Source organism: Rhagoletis zephyria, unplaced genomic scaffold (assembly GCF_001687245.7).
Source record: "Rhagoletis zephyria isolate East Lansing unplaced genomic scaffold, Rhagoletis_zephyria_1.1 Rzeph_scaffold_19523, whole genome shotgun sequence".
Lineage (NCBI taxonomy): Eukaryota > Metazoa > Arthropoda > Insecta > Diptera > Tephritidae > Rhagoletis > Rhagoletis zephyria.
The window spans coordinates 1-9109 of NW_016176583.1; the positions used below are offsets into that span (position 1 = coordinate 1).

General features: G+C 49.0%; 3 protein-coding genes across 3 annotated transcripts; 2 read left to right on the forward strand and 1 right to left on the reverse strand.

Annotated features, from left to right (window-relative positions):
- The first annotated feature begins 29 nt into the window (after positions 1-29).
- On the forward strand, positions 30-1013 carry LOC108380522 (probable ATP-dependent RNA helicase DDX10). The gene has a single exon (XM_017636893.1). It carries the CDS (start codon positions 30-32, stop codon positions 1011-1013), a length of 984 nt encoding a protein of 327 aa, XP_017492382.1.
- Positions 1014-3181: 2168 nt separating this feature from the next.
- LOC108380523 (ADP-ribosylation factor-like protein 1) lies at positions 3182-6606 on the forward strand. The gene is made up of 6 exons (XM_017636894.1): positions 3182-3346; positions 3410-3533; positions 3598-3828; positions 5932-6066; positions 6135-6328; positions 6397-6606. Exons 1-6 carry the CDS (start codon positions 3182-3184, stop codon positions 6604-6606), a joined length of 1059 nt encoding a protein of 352 aa, XP_017492383.1.
- A 691-nt stretch (positions 6607-7297) lies between these two features.
- LOC108380525 (delta-1-pyrroline-5-carboxylate dehydrogenase, mitochondrial-like) lies at positions 7298-9067 on the reverse strand (the record flags this gene model as incomplete). Its single annotated transcript, XM_017636895.1, has 4 exons — positions 7298-7538; positions 7591-7958; positions 8373-8529; positions 8587-9067. Coding segments are annotated over 4 exons (1247 nt in total), but the record flags the coding sequence as incomplete, so codon positions are not given.
- Between the last annotated feature and the right edge of the window lie 42 nt (positions 9068-9109).

Consider the following 9109-nt stretch of genomic DNA (forward strand, 5'->3'; position numbering starts at 1 on the left):
CCCTCAATTTGGACGCATTTGCGCGCTCTATGGGGCTGGCTGTCACGCCAAGGGTGCGCTTTATTGAGCGGAAGCAGCAGCAGTCAGAAAAGAGGTCGGAAAATAGAAAGGAAACAAGCGCTACAAAGTCTATGGCTGTCAAAAGTGACGCTGATGAGGTTGATGATGATAGTCATTCTTCGGCTGCTGCAACCAACTTTTCTCAGCTGAAAATTGTCGCCGACGATGATGATGATGAGAAAGACGCCGACGATGATCTGTTTCAAATTAAGAAAGTATGGCGATTTGATCAGGACAGTGGTGATGCTGCTCTGAATGACGGCGACGAGGACACTTTGCCGCCTCTTCCACTTGCTGCAGCAGCTAAGAACACCCGGTCAAAGGCTGCCGTTGTGAAGCGACTGCTGAAGAAGAACATTAAACTGAACACCAAGATTGTCTTCAATGAGAACGACGAAGAGGAGGTCTTCACTGGCGGTGTGAGACAGGCGGCGCCCAAGCTGGCCGCACTGGACGCCTCCAAATCAGGCATTGACATAGAGGTATCCAAACGCATTATGGAGGAGGAGGACAAGCTGGATAAGGCAGCCTACCAGCAGCTGATCAAGGAAAGGCGGAAGGCAAAAAAAGCAAAGGAAAAGGAGAAGAAGGCTGCGAAGAAGTCCGGTGGCGCTTCGGCTGGTCTCGGCACTGATGGCGACGAGCAGATGACAGACTTTTACATTGACAATCTGCCCGATCCGGATGCAATCTACGAGAAGAAGAAGGAGGGTGATGATGATTCTGATGACGATGGTCAGTCTGACTATGAAGAAGACAACAGCTTTGGAAAGGGCCCTAAAACGGTAAAAAGAAAGAGGAGTAGCAGTAGTAGTAGTGATAGCTCGTCGGATGATGATGACGATCACTACCGCCACCCGATGAAAAAGCCCTCATCCTCCTCTTCCTCGAAGACAGAAAATAGTTTAGGCTACTACGAGGACATTGCGCTGAAGCTGCTCTCAACCAAGTAATTATCTCCTTCCCATTTCTTCTCTCTTACTTTTATTGATATCGTAATGCTCGTTAGAGTGCATCCACCAACAGGCCAGGCTCTACCATTACCTATCAATAAACCAATATATCTTCCTCGCATTCTCTCCTAATTGATGACTCTATTTGTAGAGCTGAAGTGGTGATGGGCATGTCGTTTCGATTAGTCTATGTCCATTTGCCGCCAGTGTGCTTCAGAGTGCTGTGCATCAGCAGAGGTCATTTTTCATTTCGTTCTCGCACTAATGAGCTTCGAATTAGCCCTGTCTGTCTGTTTGTGTGTGTGTGTTGTTTTTTTGTAAATGTTGTCTTTTTTCTAAGCCTACTTTCTCTCTCTCCACTCCCTCTGACCGCCACTGAACACCTGTTTCACATGGCTAAACATGTTTGAAGTGTTTTTATATTTAAGTTTTCTGTTTCTGTTTCTGTTTGTTGTCTCTCACTGTTTTGTCACTCTGGCAAAACANCTCCCTCTGACCGCCACTGAACACCTGTTTCACATGGCTAAACATGTTTGAAGTGTTTTTTATATTTAAGTTTTCTGTTTCTGTTTGTTGTCTCTCACTGTTTTGTCACCCTGGCAAAACAGTATGAGTGCTATACCGAGAGCGACGGTGTTCACAGGTCTGTGTCCGCAAGAGGCGACCTCACCTAACANGTGTCACTCTGGCAAAATAGTATGAGTGCTATACCGAAAGCGACGGTGTTCACAGGTCTGTGTCCGCAAGAGGCGACCTCATCTAACACACTAAGATTACTACTACCAGTGTGTGTGTACTTTTAGACTTCTCCACCACCACCACTCGGCGTGTGCTCGCTCGATAATGAGCCGAAAAGGGGAGATAGATCGACCTGCTGATAGGCAGATCCCTCTCCACTTTACTGTGGTCTGTCGGCGTCGGCAACTGTGCAAAGTGGAAAGAAAGAAATACCCGAAGAAGGACAGTGGAGTTCCCTCAGTCAGTTAGTCAGTGTTTGCGTGTGTTTGCCTGCTCCAGGGGCAGCCGTTGTTGTCGTCGCCCCGTCGGTAGGTCGGTCGTATATTCTCGGCTCTGCCGGAGCGTAATTGTCGCTTTCGTTGCGCCCGCGGTCGCAACGGCCACTGGCCACAGTCGCCAGCCGAAACTTCGGCAACAGCAGCACCAACAACAGCACCAACAGGAGGAGAACAGGTTTACCTGTTGTGTGTGTGAGTGAAGGTGGGCAGCACCTGCAGTGGCGGCGGCGCCACTCTCTCTCACTCACTGACAGTTGCCTTCTGATGCTACGGGACAACAGACAATTCTTTGCCTGCTCTTTTTTTGCTTGTTCGCGCTGTAGTGTTGAACTGTGTGCAGGAGGAAGGTAGGCAGGCAGCGACGGTGTGAACAGAGGCTGAAGGGCACCGAAGCAGTTCAGCGAAGCATTCTTCCTGGGGGCCGCATCGCTCTCTCCTCTTTCCTTTGTGTGTTCTTGTGCACTCTTTTTCCAATCACCACCACCACCAGTGCCCACTACCATGATTTGTTAGTGCAGATGGTTTTCGGTTGAATATCATCACCCACTGATTTAACCTCATCACCCCATCCCTACCACCCTCACCCCGATCATGATCTCACTGCAAAAGACTACCACAACTAGGCGTGGTCACCACCACCACCACCATTGTCCTTCACACCGGTTAAGTCCCACCACTACCACCACTGTGGTGAACATCAGCAGCAGCCTGTGCCTAGGCCTATCCCTCCTGCTGCTGGTGAGCACCGTGTCCCCTGTTGCCCCGCAGCTGCCCGGCAGCAGCTCCAGCAGTGACCGCAGCAGACTGACCTTGGCTGGCCAACAACATGTGGCCGACCTATGCGGCGGTGGGCCCGTGGAGACGGCCGCCGAGGTGGTCTTTGCGGACGGCGTCCGCCGACTCTTTCTCTCCAGCGGACCCTATTACTGGCTGATCAACGCCACAGACGAGCGTCCTGAGGTGGCCGCCGCTGCCAAGATTCCCCTTGAGTTTCTGCCTGATGTGGCTCTGCTGAGAAACAGCAGCGCCTGCTCCAGCAGTGGGCAACAGTGGTCGCCGGTGTCGCTGGTGCTGATTCAGGTAAAAAAGATGAGAAAGGATGAGTGATAGTAAAATTGGTAGTCAATGAAATGTTTCCCGGTCTTTTTGCAGATGAAGCCAAATGAAGACGGCACCGAGGTGGAGTGGCTGACACTGGAAGTGACCCTGGGCGACTGGTGGTCGGCCACGGAGACCATCAACGGGTCGGCGGTGGCTGATCCGCAGCTTCGCTGGGGCGCCGTCTCCAAGATTGCTCAGTGCGATCTGGTGGAACAGGTATTGCTTGGTATAGCTCAAACATTCGTTTTAAAATTATTTTTTTTTGTTTCCATTTCCTAGGTGTGCTTCAAGACCACTGGCGGTAGAAATCTGGCCAACTACTTTGCCACAATGAGTTTCGACTTTAAGCGGAAGCTGGACGCTGCCTTTGGGGCACTTGGCGAGACCGCCTACTTCATTCAGGGTAAACTGCTGATTGAGACATTCAAATGAAATTCTATTTAACTTTACTTTTTTATTTTTTACAGACAAAAGCCTGTACAAGGTGCTCTACAAGAACCAGTGCATCGGCAATCCGTACCTCGACGTGGTCGCCTTTCCCTCGGTGGACATTGGCACGACCACCACTGCGGCCGCCTTCATCAACCACAGCTCTACCGTAGTTTTCTTCGACGGTGAACTGCACCTGAAGGTGACCAACGCCAGCGGTGTCATCGGCGAAGAGGGCGCTCTCAGGCAACGACTGGTCGACCTGGGAAGCTGGGCGGAGAATGGCCATTGCTTCTTTGAGAAGTGTCCACCCCTAGAGAGCGCCTGGTTCAGCTGGCTCCTCGAGCTGGAGCTTTTCTCCTCATCGAAAAAGCACTATGTCAAGCGACAGATTCTGCTGATCTCCTCGGCGACGCTGATCCTCGCTCTGTCGCTGCTCATCTGCTGCTTTCTGTTCGTCGGTCTGCTGAAGAGGCGCCGGAGGAGAAGGGGAAGCAATCTGGAGAAGACTGCTCAGGCGGAAGGTGGTGCCGGTGGCGCTGGCGGTGTTGGTGGTGATGGTGCCGGCGGTGAGCAGCTCATTGAACAGGTGGACATGGTGGACGTCAAGACTGGTGCTGGCGGTGACGGAAACGGTGAACAGGCAAAGACTCTCTTGCAGACTAGCTGCTAAACAGCTGTGCTCATTTGATAATCAAAACTGATCTACACTTTGATACTGTTGAGTCAGACTCTGACTAATGGAAACCCCCCAAATGCTCACCTTCTTCTGCAGCTTCTTCTCCTTCTTTCATTTTATTCCTTATACTCGTTTACACTTCCATGTCCATCCATCACCTCAGTTGTTCATCTAGTGCCTTTCCCTTGCTTTACCCATTGACGTCTGTACATATCTTGGTCTGTCTGTTTAGTCTCTTTTACACATCAACTGTACTCCTCACTTCTATCTCCATCTTTGTACACATATTGCTCATGCCGGTGAACACATCATTTCTACACACATTTCCCCCACTCTTTGATGACTTCAATCATATACAATTTATATACTTCATTTCATAATAATTTATCACTTTTGCAATAAGAACCGATGATTTACAACTTGTCTTCTCTTCCCGGGCACTGAAACAAACAAAATTAGAAAGCACAGTCATCATTGCACTAAAGTCTTCTTCTCAGTTGCCTTTGATTCTTCTGAAAGTATTCTACCGCGTACGCACCCTTGCTCTTCTTCCACGTCAGATTTAGCCGACGCTAGTGCAGGTGTCCGGTAGTTTGCAGACTGATTTTGGACTTACACAAACATACACATACACACAGNTTTTTATTCCTTATACTCGTTTACTCTTCCATGTCCATCCATCACCTCAGTTGTTCATCTAGTGCCTTTCACATGCTTTACCCATTGACGTCTGTACATATCTTGGTCTGTCTGTTTAGTCTCTTCTACACATCAACTGTACTCCTCACTTCTATCTCCATCTTTGTACACATTATTGCTAATGCCGGTGAACACATCATTTCTACACACATTTCCCCCCCCCCCTCTTTGATGGCTNAACAAACAAAATTAGAAAGCACAGTCATCATTGCACTAAAGTCTTCTTCTCAGTTGCCTTTGATTCTTCTGAAAGTATTCTACCGCGTACGCACCCTTGCTCTTCTTCCACGTCAGATTTAGCCGACGCTAGTGCAGGTGTCCGGTAGTTTGCAGACTGATTTTGGACTTACACAAACATACACATACACACAATCAGTCCTTCAGTTCACTTATCTGTTTTCTGGCTCAAGACAAGAAGAAGTGCCCCACCACCATCACCACAACATCATCAGCGCCGTCGCCTCTGAGCACCCTTCGAAGCTAGTCATTCCCAGCACTCTCCAGCACTTTATCCACCCGTGACGGCAACAACTTCAGCAGATTTTAACGTTCAGTGTCAGCGTGTCAACAGCTCCGTGTCTCTCCGGCGTTGCACCTGTTTGTGCCTATACCCGGTGTACGGCGACTGTTGCATCAACTTCAGAGGACCTTGACCTGATCAGCTTTCTCCGAAGGCGTCGCCCCCACCCTAAACACACTCATACTCGTCATTTGCATCATCTGATCAACAAAAATGGGTAAGCATCGTCATCAGTGGTGCGCCGGTGAACCAACGCNTATACCCGGTGTACGGCGACTGTTGCATCAACTTCAGAGGACCTTGACCTGATCAGCTTTCTCCGAAGGCGTCGCCACCACCCTAAACACTCATACTCGTCATTTGCATCATCTGATCAACAAAAATGGGTAAGCATCGTCATCAGTGGTGCGCCGGTGAACCAACGCTTGATTGCCTCGGTGGCCACTGATTTCATTGTACCTTTCTCTCTTCTAGGTGGAGTCCTCTCCTATTTCAAGTCACTCTTCGGTTCGAAGGAGATGCGCATTCTCATTCTCGGCCTGGACGGCGCCGGCAAGACGACCATTCTCTACAGACTGCAAGTGGGCGAAGTTGTCACGACCATTCCTAGTGAGTGCTCCTCTTCAGCTTAATTTCGAACAGCTGTTTTAACTTGACCTTAAACTCATTCTCACCAGCCATCGGCTTCAACGTGGAGCAGGTGACGTACAAGAACTTGAAGTTTCAGGTGTGGGATCTCGGCGGCCAGACGTCCATTAGGCCGTACTGGCGCTGCTACTACTCCAACACAGACGCCATCATCTACGTCGTCGACAGCAGTGATAGAGATCGCATAGGCATCTCCAAACAGGAGCTGGTCTCTATGCTGGAGGTCAGTAGATTCTCTTGTTTCATCAACTAGCATTTTCTAAATCAAAATCATTTCTATCACACACACAGGAGGACGAGCTAAAGAGCGCCATCCTCGTGGTGCTGGCAAACAAGCAGGACATGGAGAACGCCCTCACCGTCGCCGAGGTGCACAAGGAGCTGGGTCTTGATGTGCTGAGAAACCGAACGTTCCAAATCTTCAAAACCTCCGCCATCAAGGGCGACGGCCTCGACGAGGCGATGGAGTGGCTATCAAACGCCCTTACCGCCACCAAGTAACAGTAGTAATTGGTCAGTAGCACCGAATGGGGTGAAGGAAAACCTTCAAATGATTCAAGCTGATATTTATTTTCTACCCTTTTCGCTTCACTTTTACTTGCTTTTGTTTCCTTCTTCTCTCTTCCACACACACAAGTGCACGTCCGCATGAGCTGTTGGCGTCTCCTCCCCCTTGTGTCTGTTTGTTGTCGCCTGTACATGAACCGGTACCTCCTTCTTCTTCCTTTACATCCTTTGTATTTTAACACGGATAACAACACGCTCTCTATCCTCTTCTAAGCACTCGTCTTGTACATATTCTACAAACACCACTTTCTTACGGCATTCTTATTAGAGACTATATTAAAATAAAACAAATGAACTATACCTTCAACGTCAAAAAATAAAATTTTAATTATGCATGTACTACCGAAGAAGAAATGGAGTACACAAAGTAGTGAAGATGACCAGCTCACAGTGATCAGTGACCAGGACTAGAGGGTGGCAAATCAAATCAAATCAAACAGTCATGGTATTACAGTTAGTTGCGACTAAAAAAGTATTGCCCTTGATAACATAAAAGATGAAGAGTGTTGGGGGAGGGTAAAATCGAATCAAACCAAAGCAGATGTTGGGATATCAAAATAAAACTCTAGGCGGAGAAGGACCAGTTTGGAAGACGAGTTTGGCAAGAGAGATTTTCTGGGGGAGATTATTTGGCGGAAGACATGTAAGGGTAGGACCAGTCGTGCAGCGGTACGTTCGTTTGTTTGATGTTCTGCGGCGAGACCCATCGAAGGAGGTAATGCGGCGCGCCGGCCTTGTCGTTGGTACCGGACACTCGAGCACCACCAAACGGTTGTTGGCCAACAACGGCTCCGGTACATTTGTCGTTGATATACAGATTGCCGGCAGAGTACTTCAGACGATCAATGGACTTCTGGAGGAATTTCCTGTAAATAAAAGTGTTAGATAGTTGTAAACAAGCGCATAAATAGTAATTACTTGTCATTCGCAAAGATTGCACCAGTCAGTCCGTAAGGCGTCGAGCTGTCAATCAGCTCCATCGTCTGGTCAATCTTATTGTCATCGTAGACGAAAACGGTCAGCACTGGGCCAAAGATTTCATTGGTTATCAGCTTGCTGTGAGGATCAGTTGTGACGATGATTGTCGGCTCGACGAAGAAGCCCTTCTCAAAGGTGGCCTGGCCGCCGATCAAAATCTTATGGTTGTCATCATTTTCGGCATAGTCAATGCAGCCTTTGATGCGCTTGAAGGAGGCGCCGTCAATGACCGCCGAGAGAAAGGTGTCAAACTCGAGAGGAGAGCCCAGCTTTAGCTTTGAGGTGATGTCCAGTAGACCGACTTCAATCTGTTGGGGGACAGTGTTTTGTTGAACGCAAAGATAAACTTCCAAAATCAAAAACCATACCTTTGGCCAAATCGACTTTGGTACGTAGAGGCGACTGCAGGCAGAGCACTTTTGACCGCTGTACTCAAAAGCCGCCCGAGCCGTTTGCGTGATTGCCGTCTGCAGGTCCGCCGAAGGGTGAATCAGGTGAAAGTCCTTGCNGAATTCAAGCGGAGAGCCCAACTTCAGCTTTGAGGTGATGTCCAGTAGACCGACTTCAATCTGTTGGGGGACAGTGTTTTGTTGAACGCAAANAAACTCGAGAGGAGAGCCCAGCTTTAGCTTTGAGGTGATGTCCAGTAGACCGACTTCAATCTGTTGGGGGACAGTGTTTTGTTGAACGCAAAGATAAACTTCCAAAATCAAAAACCATACCTTTGGCCAAATCGACTTTGGTACGTAGAGGCGACTGCAGGCAGAGCACTTTTGACCGCTGTACTCAAAAGCCGCCCGAGCCGTTTGCGTGATTGCCGTCTGCAGGTCCGCCGAAGGGTGAATCAGGTGAAAGTCCTTGCCGCCACATTCGCCGATCCTAAAAAATCGAAAAAAACAATCAAAAACTCTTCATTATTTCTCAGCACACTCTTACATTCGAGGAAACGTCTTGTTTTTGGTGAGGTTATCCGCCACGTTCCTCCAGATGGTCTGAAAGGTGGCCACGCTGCCGGTAAAGTTGACCGCCGCCAAATCGGGCGAACTGATGACGTGGTCGCTGAAATCAAGTGGCTTAGAGGGCAGGAAGCTGATGACGCCAGGTGCAAAGCCGGCCTCCTCAAAAATTTTGTAGATGATCCAGTTGGAGAGAAGGGCAGTGCTGCTTGGCTTCCACACCACGGCATTTCCCATCAACGCCGGTGCCGAGGAGAGATTGCCCGCAATGGCGGAGAAGTTGAAGGGCGAAATGGCGGCGACAAAACCTTCGAGACTTCGAAGTCGGTACGTGTTGCTCACCTCATTGCTCGGACTTATTGGCTGGTACTTGTAGACCTCTTGCGCATAGTAGGCGTTAAAGCGGAGAAAATCCGTCAGCTCACAAGCGGCGTCGATTTCTGCCTGAATGACAGTTTTTCCTAAAAATAACAAAATGTTAGTTGCTGAAATTGACAAAAAAA